Genomic DNA, 20674 nt, shown 5'->3' with positions numbered 1-20674 from the left:
GTGGGAGTTTCCTGCCAGGCAAATGTTGTGTACAGCTAAGGAAGCAGTTGGCTTCACACACATGAGAAAGAACAGATTGATATCACCCTGTTATGCTTTTTCGAGTTGAGTTTCACACAGATGAGACTTTGGGTCATTAGCATGGCTCTCTTCCTCTCGCTGTTTTATTGATTTCACCATACAGGATAAAACTCAACAAACAGTGCAGCATTGAGTCGGTTCTCACATTTACCTACCTATATGTGTTTGTTTGTGTTTCCTTCTGTATTGTTCTCTTCGGTTCCTCTGCAGTTAGACACAAACTGCAGTCGAGACGAGGAGGCAGTTTCTACATAGCTGACAATTGCATGAGTTCTATCTCTTTCTCCTCCCTCCCTGTGTCTCTTCATGTCTGTCACCCTTAATCTCTTTCACAACACCATTTTTACTCCAATGGACACTAACAGCATGAAACTAGGCCAGGGCGGGGTAGTTTTACAGCCTCAGTCTTCTGTTCCTTGGACTCTCTGTGTTTAAAGTTTCGTTTCACACAAGCAAATACTAATAACAATACAAATACCTGTAAGGGTACGACATAATAAAGACAAAGGTGTCTATAGACATGTCATGCCTTTATGTCAGATATGTTCACCGGTATAGTATAATGCAAACTCTGACGATAAAATATTTCAGTTTCTTTGGGGGGGAATATTACTGTTTTATTACTGCATTCAAATTTTTCTGTTCCAATTTCTTTGTCCCTGATGTAGTAAAAAGGATATTTTGTATATGGATATGTGGAGTAAATTCTATGAATATACACCTTACATCAAATTAGCACTATGAGATTTGGGCTAAATTGCTAGAATAAATTGTGCTTCTTATATCATTAGATTGTAATTTAGATATTACCTAGGAATAATAATGCATGATCTCTTTCAAAAAACATTTCATGATTTCCAATCATTGGCTTTGGTGATTTCCTCAAATCTCCAATCTCAATCTCTTTGATTGTTTCGGGAGGGACTTTGACTTTGTGCTGACACCACAAGGCAGAGAGCCGTTACAGGAATAATGTGTGAAAACAAAACCTTTTTTATAGGCCTAAAGGACAGGAATAACGTAATACTACTGCACCTGAGAAAGTATACAAGCTTTGCATTTGCATCTCAGATTACCTGGTAAACCTGTCAAAGTGGCATCATCACAGGTTCAGAGGAGAACTGGCTTTGTGCAAAGTAATGGTAAACATCAGCCTACTGTGTGTGTATGTATGAACAAGGTGCAAGCTCAGATGTGTCATGTAACGTGTGACATAACGCTATAGTCTCTCCTAAAAATATGAACTAGTTAGCAAAGCTGATAGTGATATTGTGTTTTAGAAGAGCTGAACAACTTGGCTGCTAAAGAAAAATCAACGTGATAGTTTGTGTCCAGACTTTATTAAGCCCTATTTGCTGGAACTAGTATTAACTGTAGGCTTGCTATTAAATTGTAATAATTGCGGAGGTCATCTGTGATCCTAATCCCGTGTGAATCTGCCATGTTTGTTGAGTAAAAATTCCACCGCAAATGACCACCATATTTTGCCAAACACAGAGGTCTTATGATATTTGTCCCATGTGAATCAGCATCTCTCTAATTTTGGGTTTTATTGGCTGCATTGGCAATAAAGGTTTTGACAGAGCTGGGGCATAATGTCAGTAAATTTGATTAAAATACAGACTTTGGTTATCCCGTGCGAATGCGCTGCACAAAACACAGACGTGGGGGGTAATTTCTAAATCCCATGCGGCCCCCTGGTAATACTAGTCCTGTGCGAATATGGCTTTAGTCAGGGTGGAAACAGAGAGGGAACAATTACAAATCAGTTATTCTTTTCATTTTTTTTAAAATCTCCATTTAAGCTACCCTACCTCCATGTGTGGCATGGGATTTGAAGTTTAGTTTTTTCATATCTTTGCTTTTATTTTGTTTGTCGTTGGATAAGTATTTTTATGTAGAAATTGTATTTTTAAGGCATTATTTTAATACATATTAGGTTAGTTAGGTAGTTGGGGGTGGCAGTAGCTCAGTCCGTAGGGGCTTGGGTTGGGATTGGTAGCTGGAGAAATGCTAGTTCAACTCCTGGGCACTGCCAGGTGCTCTTGAGCAAGGCACCGTTCCCCCCCCCTCGCCCCAACCGCTCAGAGTGCTGGTCCAGCACTAGCAGCCCACTCACTCTGACATCTCTCCATTTGTGCATGAATAGGTCCTGAGCATGTGTGTGTATTTCAGGCCTGTGTGTAGTGATTTCTAACAAACAGAGTGTAAATTGTAATTTCCCCACTGGGGATCAATAAACAGTATAAATTATTAAATTATTATTATAAATTATTTTGCATGAAGATGTGAGTGTTTTTGAAGTCTAGTTGTGATTTTTTGTTGTTGCAGCTTAACTCTGGCAAATGTACAAGATGAAAATGGTCCAACTCAATAAAAAACACTGATTCATCTGCAGTATATCTCATAAACATGTCGTAACGTTTTGTATTATCCAATGACTCCACCCATCTGCTTCATCTGACAGTGCGAAACAAATGCTACGATTCAGTTCGGCCCAGACTTGCCTGTCTGTGGTTTACAGTCATCTCTAAAGCCCACAGCTTCCTTTTGAACATACTGTAAAAAAAAAAAAATATATATATATATATATATATATAATAATAATAATAATAATATATATATATATATATATATAAACAAGTCTTTCTAAAGCCTGCAAGGTGGTGAGCGTCAAACGCTTATTGTTTGGACTGTCAAAACAAACAAAAATTTGTCAAAGCGCACAGCTTGGTTTCAGACTTTCTGCTTACAGTGTGATGACTTCGTACTGTAGCAGTTGTGTATTTATTCTTTTATTTCAGTCAGAGTTTATGCAAAGGCTACCATTCTGTTTCATACTGACAGCAGGGGCAGTCTGTGGTCCAGGAAGCCAGTGCACATCTAGGAAATGGCTATAAATAAAAAGAGATAAAAGGCTGAGCCAAGGAGACAATGTGGTCAAGAGATTATACTAGACATGAACACAACAATTTAAGGATTCACACAAGCACATCATGCGGCCGGGGGTTTACAGTCTGTAGGGACTTTATTTCCCCCAGAAGAGACCTCAATAAAATCCTAATCAACAAAAACATCCTTGATTGTGGTAATGGAACCATGACTTCACTAGACGCAACCGAAATGTCACATTTTCAAGGTTGCAAAAAAGGCTTGTTATAACAGAGACAATGTGGAGCCTGTTTACCCCAATAGACCTACTGTTAAGTTTTTTTTTTAACTGAAGCTAGAAGCCAAAATGCCAAATGTAACAGTATAACAATATTTGGCCTGTAAATGCCCCATGTAAAAACTCCCTGTTTTAACCAAGAAAATACACAAAAGTAAAGATGCAGTGGAAAAAACGCTCCAAAATAGGGTCATATAACCATTGATGAAATATTAGACAGCAGCATTGGCTTTTTTAAGCATTTCTTAAGTCATCAAAAATAAGTTCAGGTCTGCCAGAGGAGGTAAAATAAAAGTCGATGGTGCTGCTAAACACTGCTAAAAAGCTACAAAAGCTTCCTCCATGTTTGACTCTGGCTCTCCCCCCGAAGGTCAGCGCGTTTGCTATTGGTCAATGGCACAAATGTGTGTCATGTATGAAATAAAATAGTAAACCTCTTCACACTCATCCATAACATGAGAAACAAAAACCTGAGCCATTAGAATTGAGTGTAATTTTCTTTTAGCAGGTGTTAGCAGAGTGTGTCGCAATCTGCTGATGTTATTGTTACTGCACACATGTATGGTCACGTTTCATCAGGAGCAATACAACTCTTCTTTTCTCTGGTTGTTGTTTCACCCTCTCTTTCACTCTCTCTCTCTCTCTCTCTCTCTCTCTCTCTCACTCTCTAACCATGCACTCTCTTAAGCTCTTACTTTTTGGCTCCCTCAGCTGTCTTTTCAGCATTTGTTTTCCAACTATTCTTCATCTTGGATGTTTTTCTATTTTAGTGAAAATATCATGAATATCCAGGGCACAACAACTTTACAAGGATTTGAGGGGAACATACGTGAATCAAAAAGAGGTGAAAAACGCAGTGATGCAGAAGATAAAGAGAAGGAATAGTACATGATGGCAGATTTTACGAAATTTCATGAAACAAGGATAATAGCCCAAGAGACACATAGACCGTCCTCGCCCATTTTGATACCCAGATGTTATGTTTCCTCATACAACTAAGAAACAAAGAAATAAATTATATGGTCGATAACAGGCAAACAGTCGTTTTATATAACACAGTAATGAAAAGATCATATTTTCTTTGGCTGGGACCAACTCCAAAATTCATGAATAGTTTTGAAATGTGTAACTTGTTTATGAATATCAGTTTGAAAGTCAATTGAAATTTGAGATAATTTGAGATCATATGGTCAGCCAACAAACCGAGTTCAGAGAAGGTGAAAACCCCCTTCTCAGAAGCCCTAAAGTCAACAGTTCATTCAAGGCAAAGTGTTATCTACTTCTTTTTTTTAAAGATTTTTTAGGGCTTTATTTTGCCTTTATGATAGCTTGAGAATGACTGGAGAGAGAGAGAGAGGACACTCAAGCAGGCAGGTGAACTGTAATAATGACTAACTTTCAAATGTTTAGACAATATGACAACTCGAGAGAACGTTATCAATATCACAACAAGTTAACTGCCGATTGGCTTCTGCTGGTACTTTTCCATCTCTCCAGTACTTGCAAAAGTGTTGATGTGGAGTAGTAACATTGTGCTTTTACTGTAAGTAGGAGTTAAAGCTGCACAGGTGCTGTAGGAATGCTGGCTGTGAGCTTTATTATATGAGTTTCAAAATGCCCTGGGAATGTGCCGAGTCTATAGATAAGACTTAAAACAGGCGAGTAAGTTGATCATCTGATGGGAGCTTTCTGCTGTGTGGAAATTCCCCAAAGATTATATGAGTCTGGCATTTAATACATGTGTTGTAAGAGCACTGACGTTTCTTGTCTTTCGTATTAACAAAAAGCTGATGCTAAAGAAGCTACAGAAAGTATCATGGTGAAGGAGTTGAAGATGGAGGGAGGGGAAGGGTGTTTATGGGGGGGGGGGCTGGTCACTGGACAGGAACTCGGCCTGAGGGATGAATGAGGAGAGGGAGGGTGGTCGACGCCAGACACAGAGGTCTTTTGTGTTTGTGTATCAGCTGGAAATCACTAACAACACCACAGCCCTCCACCCCTCCCTGTATATGTGTGTGTGTGTGTGTGTGTGTGTGTGTGTGTGTTTATACACAGCATGGCAATGACTGACATTTGCTTTTCAATAGCCAACTGTAGAGCAGAACAAGATAAGGAATAGCTGCTCAAAGGCCGACTTGTTTTTTTGGCATTTGTTGTTCACTCTAAAAAAACATGTAGCTACGGTTACGTCCTTGTGCCTTGCATCTCTTCATCATGACCTGAAAGTTTTGTAAGTCTGTCCTCACAGGAGACCCAGGCATACATTATTTTCTCTCTCTTCCATCCTATTAAAACCATAAACTTGACTATGTGCTAGCCTTAACCAAAACACTACACACTACTTTCCTAAGTGATATGTCTGGTCATATTCTATATTTTTCTTATCATCAACAAATCCAATGCAAACACCAAAGCTAACATGAACTAGTCCCCAACAAATGCACTAGAGATGGACATATCACATTGAATTATCTACACATAAAAAGTAAATGGTAGTACTTTTTATGTGTAGATAATTCTTTGAGTGGTTCCTCACTAAAAGAACCATTTTAGCACTGATTTGTATAACACAAAGGTCTTCTCAATAACAAACAAGAGACAAGGAGAGGGAGTGATGAAAGGAACAGAAAGTTGATTGAACAGACCATTGCACATCAAAATGCCTCCCTTCATTACAGAGCTCGGAGTGCATAACTGAGTTGCATGGCGCGCTGCTTTCTTCAAAGCCTGTTGCGTGTCTGTCCACACCCTGACCAGTGATGTCAAAACAGCTGTTTTGCATCAGTCAAAAGCCAAATATTTGCTGTAACATCACTGCTTCTACACTGAGCAGATTTAGAGATATGGCACCCACACAACATCTGTGTGAAACAAAGAGAGGCCAAGTGACCTTTTTAGTTGAAATAACTTAATGGAGCTTGATGGGTCAACAGTCAAAAGTTTGAATAAAACAGCTTCTTCTTCTTCTTCATCTTTTATTTTTATGATTATTATAGGTTTTAAAATCATGCAAGAAAAGAAAGAAGAAAAAAAGGAATTTGTTCTCAGATACGCTGACGTAGAATTTTCCTTTTTAAACTTATTTAGTTGAACATCAAAGTGTATTCTTAAACTTGGAAATAGTTGACAAAACAGCCCCAACTCAAGGGCCACTTGCTAACTTATTTAGGAGCTTTCAACCCTATCGCATCTGTTGGACATGTGAGCTGTTGTGTTTTCATCCATAGCACTTTTAGGACTTCAATTCCTAAACATTGAGCATCAAAGCTCATTCTTGACCATGAAAAGAGTATTCGATGCTGATGAAGAAAGTGTGATACGGTTGAAAGCTCTGGAAAACGCTAGTAAGTGGAGCTTGAGTTGGGATTGTTTATCAAACTACTGTTTTCAAGTTCTACTCAGCCTACATGTCTACACATCCAACTTCATGACAACCGTGGAAACTTTGTCTGCTGATAAAGACTGGTCGATACAGTTGAAAGCTCTGGAGAAGGCTAATAAGTTTTCTCCACAGCAGCTTGTAAGTGTCCATGAGATAACCTGGACACAGATTAATACATCAGATCTATGGATTAATACATCCACAGATCTAAGAGCAGGTGTGTCTTGGGTTTCAGCTTTGTGGTAAAACAGGATTTAAAAAATCATGGACATTCTTGGATAACAATCAGAGCAGACCGACAGATATCTCTGCCAAAAACTAAATTAAAGAAACGTCCTTTCAGTCAGACAAATATGCATGCAGCCGTTATTTACCACGCTGATCTGAGACCCAGGAGAGAACATTTGATGGGCGATAATATGAATTCCTGCCGTGGATGTGTCGACCCTGACCCTGTCTCAGAGCGTTATCCGTCACTGCAGCTGGAAGCTGAGAGCTGATGTATTGACGATTTGTCTCAGCAGGTGCAGATGTTACAGTACCGTCTCTAAAACTGAGGGTAGCAGGGTAGAAGAAGGAAAGTTACTCCGGTCTCCACAGGAGCTGCAAGCTTAAGACTTGAATACCTGAGCTTAGACTCACGCATGCCATCTTAAATCCTCCTCTGCTATCCCATTTCCCTTCCTCTCCCCTGGTTTCCAGCCTTCCTTTTAGCTTTGCTTTGTCTCACGTGAAGTCAATGCGTGCATGCAACACAAAACTGTATGCGCAAGAAGGAATGGAAACCCCTCGCTGCATGTGCTCATTCATATATAAGCCTGAGAAGTCAAATCCTCCAGACGGCAAGGAAACTTTTCCTCGCGCCGCATACTGATTGTTTTCCAGAGTCTACCCCATTAACTTTAAAGCGTTTATACTTTACATTATTGCTGACTATTTTACAAAGCATATAATGCATTTCTTAAAGTGCCCATATTATGCTCATTTTCAGTTTCATAATTTATTTAGAGGTTGTATCAGAATAGGTTTATGTGGTTTAATTTTCAAAAAACACCATCTTTTTGTTGTACTACACATTGCTGCAGCTCCTCTTTTCACCCTGTGTGTTGAGCTCTTTGTTTTAGCTACAGAGTGAGACATCTCACTTCTGTCCCATCTTTGTTGGGAGTTGCACATGCGCAGTAGATACTCACTTAGTCAGTGCTTGGGCACAGACATTAGTAACGGGGAGAGTGTAGACTAGCGTGACTAGATAGAACTACGTGTGAAAGTTACGGACATGGCGGCAGTAGTTCAACCATACATGTTCGACACTCAGAGAATTCAGCAGGACGCTTATGAATGGTTAGTCAAAAGTTTCGGCCAATGACGTAGACAGCCCTGCCGATTTTGACCAGCTCACCTGGAGACTGAAGGCAGGATACATTCAGAAACCTGTATCTCACTCTAAACAGCATGGATGTTTTTTTTTACAAGTTTGTATGCGTGTGGAAGCACCAGAGACACAAAATAACACCCCAAATCCCAGAAAAAGTGATTTTTTTCATAATATGGGAACTTTAATGGATTTCCACCTTACAGGAAGTCATGAGTGCAGCATGATGTAATGTAATTGCACAGTCTTAAAATCAAACATATTTACATTGTTTTCATGCAAAGGCGTTAGCGCATTAGCGCTTACACCGCAAAGGATATTTTGTCAAATGTGTCCCACAGACAAATTGCTATTTTTGGAAGGAAGTTAATCGACTATATTCAGGCAAGTTGAAGATTTTTATACATTCATCAAATGGTCTGAAACTAATGGCTTCCTGAAGGGGAACAAAATCAATCAAAGTGCTTATATGGTTTGGAAAACACTCAGCAGGTTAAAGTATATCTGCTGTGTAGTTGTGATTTATGAATAATAAGCTAAAACATGCAAAACCACCAATTAATTTGGACCTGCCGAGTTTTAACTCAGCCACCACAATGTTTTTCTTTCCCTTCTTTTTCTCTCCACACAGTGTTGTATAATTAAAACCTCATTGTGATATTTTTTCATCTCTTCTTTCTTCTCCTGCACCACATTTATTTTCCACTTCCCGTCTTTTCCTCCCCTTCTCTCATCTCTTTTTTTTATTTTATATTTGTTCCTGTCCAGCTGGGCTTCTTTCCTTCTCTCTTCTTTCCTCCTTTTTTCTTTTGTACACTGTTTCCATTATTCCTGCCTTGACGTCTTTCAGTACACTCCCACTCTCAAGTCGACATCTTCATCGCCATCCTCATCATCTCATGCCAACACCACTATCTTCATCCTTTTTCTCCATCCCCCTCTCACACATATTTGTCACATCATTATCTTCATCACTCACTCACTGATCCCATTAAGCACAGTTTGTGTGCATGTATCCACAGAGGAATCTACATGCAGAGCCAACATATTTATAATCATTTCCAGGAGAAAAACTACAGCCCAAACTGCATGCCCCTCTTTTTCTTCTTCTAACTTTAGTTTCCCATTCTTTTCACTTCCCGTCACTCTCACGATTGTCATTCTCTCTTTTTTAATATATAACTGTCATGAAGGGCCGAGGCTGAGTGTGCATCCAAACCACATAGTTTACGTTTATCAGCGAACCAAATGCAAGCATCTGTTTTGGACTTGATGGATGGATGGACCAGAGCTTAAAGGCACCGAGAGTTTCTGTGAGTGAATTCTCAAACTTAGTCCTGTTAGATAGGGGAAGGGTTAGATAGGTTTATTGCATCTATGTGGGTATTTAAACTTTATTTTTCACTTTGGACCAGTGATAAATCCATTCCTCATGTCATTTGCTTTTTTTCTCCTCTCAACATGAACGGATACACTTCACTGTGTCCAGCACTAAGGGCGTAGCATCCAAGTACTATAAGTCAAAAATATTTCTCAACTTGTTGAGAGAACATCACAGAATCAAATGGCTTTAAGTAGCTGATTTTCAATAAGGAACCGTGATCAGCACCTGTTAGCTGCAACAGCTGGGATGCCATACAGACACCAACAAGCTGCAGCAACACGCCTTTACAAGTGGCTTTGGTCAGACTTGACTCAGGAATGTTGCTTCTGTCATCCTGGTGACCCTCTAAACTACGTTCTGGGTTTTTCAAACATCGCTGATTGATTATCTTTGAGAGACACAGATGGTGTGAGCTAGTACATGAGAGCTGGGGGCTAGGTGATCGTTAGCTTAGCTTAGGATAAAACATTGAAAGCAGAGAGAAACAGTTGTTGAACTATGAAGCCTTTTGCAAAAAAAAAGACCAATTTTTTTATATGATAATTTAAATGAATGCATCTGAAGACCCTGGCAGGGGGGTCCATGAAAAGTTTAGAGGTTTAGAGGTGCGGCTAGATCTTTTGTTCCTTTGGACAAAGTCAGGCTAGCTGTGTGTAATTCAAACTATATAATTGCTATCCAGCCTTAGCATTCATGTGTAAAATGTAAAAAAAAACAAAAAAAACTATATAGATATATATTGGTGCCACAGTTTAAAATCTGGATTTCCAGTACTTTCACTGAAGCATTTTATAAGGAAAGAGATGGCGCCAAGTTGGTCTGCCAGCTCGATCTAACCACCATTTGGGCTTTTCAACTCCACTATTCCTTTTTTTAAAACCTTAATCTCCTGACGCAAGCTGATGAAGAACACATCATAGTGTTGTACAAAATCAGCTTAAAGGAATCACTAAAAGTGGCTCTTTGACAGCTGACAGCGCAAAAACAATGTTGTTGATGCTCAACTGGATCAGAAAGGGGTTTAAATGCCTTGCACAAGGGTAGTTTGCCCTTTTCCCTTCTCTTTTTCAAGACGCATCAGTTGGAATGTTTGGATAAAAAGTAATTGGATGTAAATTTGTTTGGATGTGTGTCACCAGCGTTTACACTGGAGAAAAACTAGACATTCCTGTTCCCGTCCACTGCGGACCACAAGGGCATGCAGCAGCACTCTCTGATTGTATCACACAAGTAGAGCAAAGAAAGAGAGGAGGGTGAAGAAGATTGGGAGAGAAATTAAGCCAGAAAGAGAGAGAGACTTGAAGAGAAAGGGCAAGAGAGGCTTAAACGCTGACACTGAAGATATTCTGTTGTAAGCGTCCAGACATTCAGACTAAGCGGGAAATGTCCTCTTGGCTGCAAGAAGATGACTTATATCAATGTGTGACTCAGTGTGTGTGTGTGTGTGTGTGTGTGTGTGTGTATGAGAACCACAGCTTCCCGGAGTCATTGGTATTTTCATGCTGATTTAACATATGCACTGAGAGCATTGTGACCTTGATGTGTCTCTCTGTTACTGCAGGAGTGTATGGGTAATAGTAATGTGACTGACTTGTGTTTATGTTTTGTTTTGTGTGTGTGTGTGTGTGTGTGTGTGTGTGAGCATTTCTTTATCCATGTGACACCCAAGTTTAGAACTTAGAGCCCAGAGGAAACCATATATACAAGAGCTACTGATGAGGCAAAGCTTATAACATAATAAATGTAAGGCTAGATTTATGTATGAGGCCTCATTTGAAAGGTAACATTATCTAATTTCTGAAAATGTACTTGTTTAGCATATGGCTATAACACAACCTAAACTACATCAGTTCAGACATGTAATATCATCTACATCTAATCCTCCCCTGACTCGCCAGTGGGCAGGTGGCAAGAGGTAAACTGCACCCTCTAGTATCGGGTACCAGTACCAGGTACTTTTCACAAATTTTGCTAACTGAAAACCAAAAGAGAGTGAATCCAGTTGAGTAAAGCCGGGCCATGCAGTGGAAAATGCGCCATTTGACATTTTAGACCAGCGATTTGTAGTTGTAGGGTTGTTGCGGAGGGAGAGACATGAGGCAAAGATACTGCATGAGGTGAAAGGGACAGGTGCATACTGGTGTTGGAAAAACAGGAAGTCAGTCATTGTAGTTTTGCTCGCTGATTTGAAGCAGTTGGAGCTGCAGCAGTGGCTGTGACACACAGCTCATGGACACAATTAAGGTACTTGAAAACCCTTAGTGCCTCAAATTTGCAGCCAAATTCATACTCCTTTGAGACATAACTCAGCCAAATCTGAACACAGATACAGCAATTATGAGGGGGTATTGCAAGTTTCAAGTGTGTTTGATACAGGTTTATCACTTTAACACTTAGTTAGTCTGTATCCTTTGCGTTCCACTTCCGGGATTGCTCCGGATGCATGTATTTTCCGTTTCCTTCCGCTTTCTTTGTGTTGGAATTTTAAATTCGGGGGATTTATGAGGACTATGGTTAACAGCTCCTCAGATGGATGCATGGTAAATTGAGACAGCATGCTAGACTATCTGTCCAATCTGAGTTTTCTCTCGCACAACTATTTTGCAGCGGCTCTGTGCTGAGTTTAGCGCCGACCATGATGATTCATGGCATGAGAGCATGTTTTCCTCCCATCCCCGAATGCTATGTGGAGTAGCCAGACCCTCCTTCAGCACGCTTTGGAGGAGGGTCTGGCAAAGCAAGACTACACTTTAGTAATCCTGAGGTGACTCAGGGCCATCTATAAGTGGGGCGTCCACCTTAATTTGAGCTGTTTTTGACTGAGGTGTGGCACAGGTTTATCAAGCATTGGTTTTTCAGATATAGCTTGTAAAAGCCAAGCAGGTTCAACCCAAACACTTGACATGCGTACAACAGCTTCCAAACACACACAGCTGGAAGTGTATATGCTAATCTCTGTTTGTGCTACCATGTGCTTAAAAACACCTGGAAGCACAAAACAGTTTCCAGCACAGACTCGTGAAACACGACAAGTTGGAGCACATAAATGTAAACAGCGGTTGTTATGATCTGAGGTCTCAGGTCACCGGTTCTTGACAGTTATTGATTGGTTTCATGTTACATTGTTGACGGGGTAAAACAGAAAGTCGTGTTTATACTTGCACACATCCTCATAAACACTTTAATTAATCTCTGCACCATCACTACAACCACCACCAGCCTCTCCACGGACACTATACATAGATAAAATAACCCAAATATTTCACAAATTTGCAAACTTCCATAGTTAATGTTTGGTGTTTTTAAGTGAGTCACTTTTAATTAGACTGTAACTGTAAAGGTGTATCTGTAGAAAACATGTTGAGCAGCTGGCTGAGGCCAACACTGTCAGATACAAACGGAGATAAATGATGATGATAAATGTAGCTCTCACTTTTCTAATAGTAATAACGTTTCTCTACCACTCATTCCATCATATATTACAATTTCCAACATTTATGTGATTAATACTGTCTTAGGGTTTAAATGTTTTGTTTTTTAAAGGATGCTCTTAAGTTCATGGCTAGAAGTGAGATGATTGAGCGGATGAAACAGGCCATACAGTTAAATATTGAGTGAGAAACATTATTGAATATATACAGTACCAATGAAATCAGTACATCTGCAGCTTTTAATAAAGCTATCTTTTTAATTGTCCATCTTAGTTTGTGTAATTTAACACATATGCCCTGTATATATCTTCATATGGGTGTTACTCCCTCACAGCTGAAGGTTTCTCCATTAGGTTGACAAATATAATACCCAAAGGATCAGTTCTGCATCAGTCCCCACACATGTTTCTCAGCTCACTGTAACTGAGCAGATTCCTTCACAGTGAAACCAGCCTCCATCTGTTCTTAAACCCAGGGTCAGCAGAGCTAATTTGATTTCCAAAATACGTAATTTAGGGAATAAAGATTATTATCTGGATTGTATCAGTTAGCATTGGCGAGATAAAGAGACAAAGTAGATATTTCAGAGTGTAGGCCTATGAAGTAAACCACGCCTGTTTATTATAATAAAACATTGTATTTTTTTCTTAAATTAATATAAAATTGACTATTACCATTAGGACCAATGTTAGCAATTAATTAGTTAGTTGCGGTTAAACAAAGAAATGGTGATTATGTGAAATATCTGCGATTAGACAATTACGTAATAATTGTTACAGGTTAGGGGGTTAGGGTTACGATGCATTTAATTCACCTTCTTCCCATTTATAACGTACACATTTGAAATGTTTTTTTTAAATCTTTTAGTTTTCCCACTATCTTTCTTATGATATATGTTACTACGGACTGATTCTTATGGCTGCTTTTCATTTACAAAGCACCTACAACAAAACCCATCTTGCCATCAACTAAATGTATTTAATCCAGACTACAGTTTAAAAAAAGGCTGTGAAGCTTTTCCTCCCAAAATAATGTCTAAAAACTATTGAACGTACTTTCCTGGAGACTGGACTCACACCAATAGCAATACCACTATTCTAATACCATAGAGGTTCATTATCATTAGAAGGCATTTATTATACAAAACAATAATATTTTTGTGGATTTCATCATAAATCAAATAGTGATTGAGTAGAATTTATTTCTCTAAAGCAAATACAGAAATCTAAAATGAAACTCTGCATGTACTGCACTAGTTTTAAATTTCTTTTCTTACCTTGGAGATGTATGCTTTGATGCCTTCGGCCAGTTTGATGCAGGGCTCCCCGAAGAGCTGGGCCAGCTGGTCGGGGATGTCCTGGTCCTTATCCAGAGCATTCAGTAAACTCAGGCACTTCAGCTCCTCTGTGACCCCCTGGCTACGCACCTACACAACAAACACCAAACACAGATTGAAAAAAGTTAGATCCTCACCGCCTTGTAGCAAACAGTAAACATATCTCTACAAGATATTTACAGCGTTGTTGGTCGATAACCATGGCTTAATTATTTCGACAAGCGCTGAACTTTCTGGGTTTCAGACATACTATGTACTCTCTGTTTTGGACCACAGGCTCTAAAGAAGAACATAAAATATACAGAATATATAGTTCATATGATTCCTCATCGATTTCAACGCAGGCTGTTTTGCCCTACAAATGGAACTGAACAGTCTCCAAATAAATTGCATCTCTAAAACGGCTGTTTACAGAGCATTCACTGAGATTAAAAAAGAGCCACATTTAAATCGTGTAATCAGTTAAGGACAATTTACAGCACAAAACATGAATGAAAGTGAAAAATGTCTGTACATTTAGATTCTGGGCGAATGATCCGATCACAAATTAAAAAAATTGCTGAATGGAACGCCTTAAGATAAGACACACATTGCCACCAACGTCATTAGGTAAAGAATAAATTGTTCTTAAATCCATATAATAACAATTAAAATGCACAACAAACAAAACACCTAGGAATCAAAATCACACGAGCCCCAAATTTATCATGGCAAAAAAAACAGAAGACGGAACACGTGGCTGCAGCAAATAATACATACAACAAACATTACAACAACAAATACAACTAGTTGTCCAAATAATGCTGCGAAGTGTGGCCGTCAGCAAGTCAGTGGTGTCTGTCTGTCGTGTATGCATGAATGACAAAATAGCGGAATAACAGAATAACAACGGGAAGCGTAGAGCATAGGGATCAGCGTTTCTCCTCTCTCTCGCCCCCTAAGTGGAACACGTGGGGTGCGTTCCTATACTGGAAACACCGAGCCCAGGTGTTTCCCATAAATAATGACCCGACCACACCTACTGGCATCTGCAACTTGGAACACAAAGACAAACAGACAGCCCAGCAGCCAAAAGAGGTGGGGTTAGTCACACAACCCGCGACTGAGCACGGAACAATAAAGGGAATACAGTTCAAATGCAAATTCTGCAAATATTATTAATTAAAGTAACAATAATTATGAATCTTGCTCTTTGATGATATCCGCCATCTCCTTTTTGGTTCATGGGATGTTCATGCACGTCATATATATTCCTGCTGCTAAGTCAAACTAGTTGTCACTCTGTCTGCACGTCTCTAATACAGTATGCTGCACTTTCAGTGTATCAGCAGTCTTCCTCTTGCATTGCTTTATTATTTTCTTGTTTGCTTTCTTGCAGCTTGTTCCTTTTGTCCCATCTGTTAAGCTTTTCTGTACATGTTGTGCTATTTATTTCTGGATTTGGACATTTCCCAAAACGTTCTTTCACTCCTGAAGTGTAACTGTCCTTCGGGGGGACACTGCATATTTGTTTTATAGTGACTTGTACAAAGAAACTGAAAGAAAAAATTCACACCGTGGAAATCGGCGCAGTGAAAGAACCTGAGACCAAATGTAACCAAAATGTTTTGGCACACGGACCGCTGGCTTAGGCAGCTGTAACACAAATCCTTATGTCACACTGAGGGCATGCACAGTCTTACTGAAGACTTTCCCCTCACATATAGTGCATCCCTAATGAGACATCTAATTAGAGACAATTACATCAACAGTTTCTCTGGGGCGAATGGGAAATTGTTTCTTTTCCCTTTTGCTAAGCCTCCTGTTTGGCAGCGACTTGAATCTGAAAAAATAAATGTTTTTATGTAATTTTGGGGCAGCACGGGTCGAATAAGACATCTTTGGGAACTGAAATGTAGAGAGAGGCTTTACTGTATGTAGCTCAGTTATGTGCGTGCGCGTGTGTGTGTGTGTGTGTGTGTGTGTGTGTGTGTGTGTGTGTGTGTGTGTGTGTGTGTGTGTGTGTGTGTACCCTTCAGGGAGGTTGTAAGCGTCACGGTCTGAAAGCCCTGCTAATGACTCTATAACAAGCTCTGATGAGGAGGGAGAGATTACAGAGCTTGACTCCTTCACCCCTGTTCTTTATTTTTATAAATTTCTTTCCGCTTGACCCCCGCTTTCTAATGAAACCTGTTCCTTTTGTCTTCTTTCCCTGTGGTTTCTGCCTTCCATTTGCCTTTTCTTTTCCTCTTTCTCTTTACTTCTTTCTCTTTGTCTCAGCGATACTGTTCATGTTGATGCATGAGTGGATTTCCCTGTTCCTAGTGAAGATAGCGGTGTGTTTGTCTAAGTGTTTGTGTAAATTAGCCCCAACCAAGCGGGAAGGACAGGGCACTTACGGGAAAAAACTGGGTTTCTTTGAAAAAAGGATGGGGCCACATCTCAACAGTCTGTTCCCCAGTCCTGGATGACTCATGTCTTTAATGGCTTCACGTGTCTATTGATCATAATGAGTCTAATCAGACACACATGTAATTGTTCCAGTCGGTGCACATTCCGGTTGCAAACTTCTATCCAGGTCAAATCTGGGAGCCTTGTTAAGTCAAATAAGGGGAAATATACAAAGTGCATAAAGCTGAGAAGCAGGCTTCCCCAACTGTCTGAACTTTAGTCGGTCCAAAAATCCAGAAATAATGTACGATTTCAGTAAACTAACACTGTATTTAATACTGTAACAAAAGAGATGAGAGCGACAAAAGTATTTCTTAAAGTCTGGAGTTTTTCTTCCTGTTGGCAGAGACATTTGTGCACCTGGGATCATACATTTGGGCAAACATTACAAATCTGAAGCTTTTAGTGTGGAACAATCTTCCTCATTACAGAAGCGTCTGCTTTACCAACTGAGCTATCCGGGCACCCAAACAGATATTTTTTTTTTTGGTGAGCCTTTTTTAGGTGACTAAATGCGTTTAGCTGTTGCCCTCTTCCACAGCAGGACATTGCTTAGCTTTCGTGTCGGTACTCCTGCCTGCTTCGTCAAACTGGGGGCGTGAACTATTCCTTTAAGTTGCAGTACCAATACAACACTATTCAACTTTAGTGAAAGTAAAAGTCCTGCATTCAAAGGTTTACTCAAGTAAAAGTGCAAAAGTATTATAAGCAAAATTTTACTCAAAATTGTATCAACTGTACTCATTAGGCATATTAGCCCCTTTTATATACTGCAAGTTTACTCTATAATAATGCATCACATTTTTTAAGATAATCATATTTTGGGTGCATGTTTTAATCTGAAATGCGATACAAATACAATATTTCCCTCTAAAATGTAGTGGACTAGAAGCATAAAGTGGCGTACAAGTATTCAAGTGAAGTACCTCAAAGTATTTGCATTAAAGGCTTATTTTAAAAACTCACACATCCATATACCCTTTATTGTCTTGGAAGTAATGCAACGTGATTAAAGGAAGAACAGTAGCTCATAATCGTCTGCATACAATCAGGACACTTCCCAACAAAAACTGCTGACAGTGGAGCATGACAGAGACAGTCTGTCTATTGTGATGATAGCTACTATTGGCAGAAGTGTCGGGGAGGTTCACACATGGATGAGTGGATCTGAGTCCGTTCGCAGCAACAAATGGAGTGAAAGTAGGCTTAGCTTCTTCCCGGCGCCTCTGCCAAAACACACTCCCTGCTTTGGTGGTTTTGGTTGAAGAATTAATTGTTATTGAGGAGTGTCTTTCGTATGTGAGAATAAAAGCTTTGACTTTATAGGGCATTCATGTGTGTGTTTGTGTGTCCATTAAGTTTTGACGGGGCTGGTAGGGAGTGCCTCATCCCTGTTAGTGAGGAGATAAAGCCCGTACACATCACTGCCCTGAGCTAAAAACAAGATTAGGAGACTTTCTGCTCCATTGGTATATGGAGACGAGGCCAGAGGCTAAACTAAGGTATGCAGAGAGAGATTATCATCACATTGAAACGCCGTCTTTTCACAGGGTTTAAGCTGCACATAGAAACTTCTCCCTAAAGTTAGTGAGAAATGTTTACACTTGCTGGTTAGGAGACAGTTTGGTATTTTAAAATAGTTTTTTTTCCCTGCCAATGACAATAAACAACAAACGAGACAATTTATTTTCAGTTAGGGCATGAGAACTTTATACTGCTAAAGAAGCAAACATGATTGGCAAATCCATCACTTATTAAATGAACTCTGAATACCTGAACTAACTCGACAGGATATTTTAGTTATATCATTTTGATTTAATTAGCAGATACTTGTAAACATGGCTAAGAGTCGAGTCTCCAGTCACGCCAATGGCTCTGAACTGAATGCCAACGTCAGCATGCTAACATGCTGATTTTAAGCAGGTATGAAGTTTACCATGTTTACCATCTTAGTTTAGCATGTTAGCATTTGGTAATTAACACTAAACACCAACTGCAGCTGAGGCTGATATAATTGTTTTGAAGGTATTTGGTATTTGAAATGTCAGAGCATCACCGAGATTATTAGAATTCATCTTGAGCGCAACATGAATTTTGGTACTAAATTTGAATGGCAATCCATCCAACAGTTGTTGAGACATTTCGCTCCAAACCACAAATATTAACCTCATGGGGGCGTGAGATGAAAAGGGGATGAATGACCAAAGTCATTAGTATTCATCTTTTGGGCACCGTGGACATGTGTACCAAATTTGATGCCATTCATCCAAAAGCTGTTGAGATATTTCAGTCTAGACCGACTGCCTGCCATCCCTAGAGCCACACAGCCTGTTTGAGTTTTATCACACTAAACATATTACTGAGAGAGTTAGGGCTCAACATGTATGTTTAGTTTCCTTCCCCCAGTGGTTGTTTCTGTATTTAATAGAAATGTACAGCAAACAGTCCGGTGTCTGGCTCTAACTGGAAGTCAGCACCACCACAGAGCCAAGCTGGTTCTTCCTTCTTCCAAGTTTGGTCTCCCTGCAAGATCTTTACCAGCTGCGACAGTGACACTGGTATTGTGTTTTTGTGTGTGTGTGTGTGTGTGTGTGTGTGTGTGTGTGTGTGTGTGTGTGTGTGTGTGTGTCATCATGGCAAAATGTTTTCCTGATTTTACTGTAGCAGGAACTACCACATAGGTGGTTTTAAGTACTTTGCCAGGTGTTTATAATTCTGTGGCCAGATTGTGTCACGGTAATAGCATCACAATTTTGTTTTACAAGTGTGTAGTGAAAGCCAATTTCGAGAATGGGTGTGGTCAAAGCAAGGAGGCCGTAAGTAGTTAATGGGCCTTGGTCTGACAACCGTGCAACATACATGTGTAGTTGACACCAAAATGAAGGCCGAGTTCAAGAAATTAGATCTTCATTTAGGGGATTGTGTCAGTTATTTATTTTACTCATTGTGTTTTTGGTTTAGTTAAACTGCAGAGAAGCAGAGAGGAAAATGTGAGAGATTCTGTAGGCTAGTAGAGACATGCAAGCCTCCGGAGACGGGGGACTCTACATCCTTACCATGCCCTGAGAGCATGCAACTGGAACTGCTCCACAGGTTTTAAACATGAACAGTTAGAAGACCCTCCCCCCCTCTCCTGAGTGCTCCTTCAACAGAAGTTTCTCTTTGCCAAGTCCTGACTCCACTCCCGAAATTGCAAAACTGGTCCTATTAGCTATCATTTCAGGAACAAGTTACACCCCGATGATTCAACGTTAACAAATCAATAAACTGACAGCAGGTCAGCCTCGGCTGTTAGAATTGTAAAAGGTCTCATTGTGTTTTAATAAAAATAACTTGACTTGATTAATTACTTTTAATTCCCAAACAAAGGTCTTTAGAGGAATCACAATCCTATTAGTAGCCCATAATCTGCTTTGCAGTTGTGCCGTTTTTATTTTAAAATGACATACTTCTCTCTTCACAAAGGGCATACGTATATCCTTTTTTGGCAAATAACTCTTAAATTCTCGTGTCTGTAACTTGTCCCCTGAGCGGTGTATTTTCTCAGTGTGTTGACATCGATGGCTTGTCCTTTCCTGGGGTCTTAAGCAATGAGTCCGTCGGGCTGGTTCAGCAGCCAAAACGCAGGCTAACACATGTTAAAAACATTCAGCAACACACAACAGATCTGATGAAACTCCCAGTTGTGTTGTAAAACTAGGTTGCATGCCTGCGTATGATTCTGACTCAGATGTAAGAAGAAAAGGAATGTGTCTGTAAATATAATTTTCAGTGGACGTTACCTCTGAATTTCTTTTGTTTTTTCAAAATATCTGGTTTACAGTTTTTTTTAAAATTCACTGACATAATAGAGGAGCTTTCAGTTGATTTAATAGCCTACACATGCTGGTGGTCTTTGACACTGGCTCCGGCAGGATTCAATTTCATAGTACGCACAAGAATCGCCGGCCTGCTACTAGGTAGGTTCCCCACATACACAACGGCCCACCACTGCAAAATTATTACTGACGCTACTTCAGAATTTTATGAATTGTCATGAAGTCGCAATAACGGAGCTGTCCGCTCTGCAGAACTCAAACGAAGATG

General features: G+C 39.8%; 1 protein-coding gene and 1 long non-coding RNA gene across 3 annotated transcripts in view; one reads left to right on the top strand and one right to left on the bottom strand.

Moving 5' to 3' along the window:
* LOC116053171 overlaps window positions 1-20674 on the top strand; it is an 81338-nt gene that overhangs the window by 11816 nt on the left and 48848 nt on the right. The gene's annotated exons all lie outside the window — the stretch shown is intronic.
* Window positions 1-20674, bottom strand: part of tnfsf10l (TNF superfamily member 10, like) — a 56614-nt gene that overhangs the window by 13085 nt on the left and 22855 nt on the right. For both annotated transcript variants that reach the window (XR_004895490.1, XM_031304134.1), the window contains exon 2: window positions 14099-14248. Coding sequence is in view for 1 of the 2 variants with exons in the window: in XM_031304134.1 (XP_031159994.1) it covers window positions 14099-14248 (150 nt within the window). In the remaining variant the exon portion in view is untranslated. The remainder of the gene's footprint in view (window positions 1-14098; window positions 14249-20674) is intronic.

The sequence above is a fragment of the Sander lucioperca genome, chromosome 17 (assembly GCF_008315115.2).
Source record: "Sander lucioperca isolate FBNREF2018 chromosome 17, SLUC_FBN_1.2, whole genome shotgun sequence".
Classification (NCBI taxonomy): Eukaryota; Metazoa; Chordata; class Actinopteri; order Perciformes; family Percidae; genus Sander; species Sander lucioperca.
The sequence above is the reverse complement of the archived record's forward strand: the minus strand, read 5'-3'. Positions and strand labels throughout refer to the sequence as shown.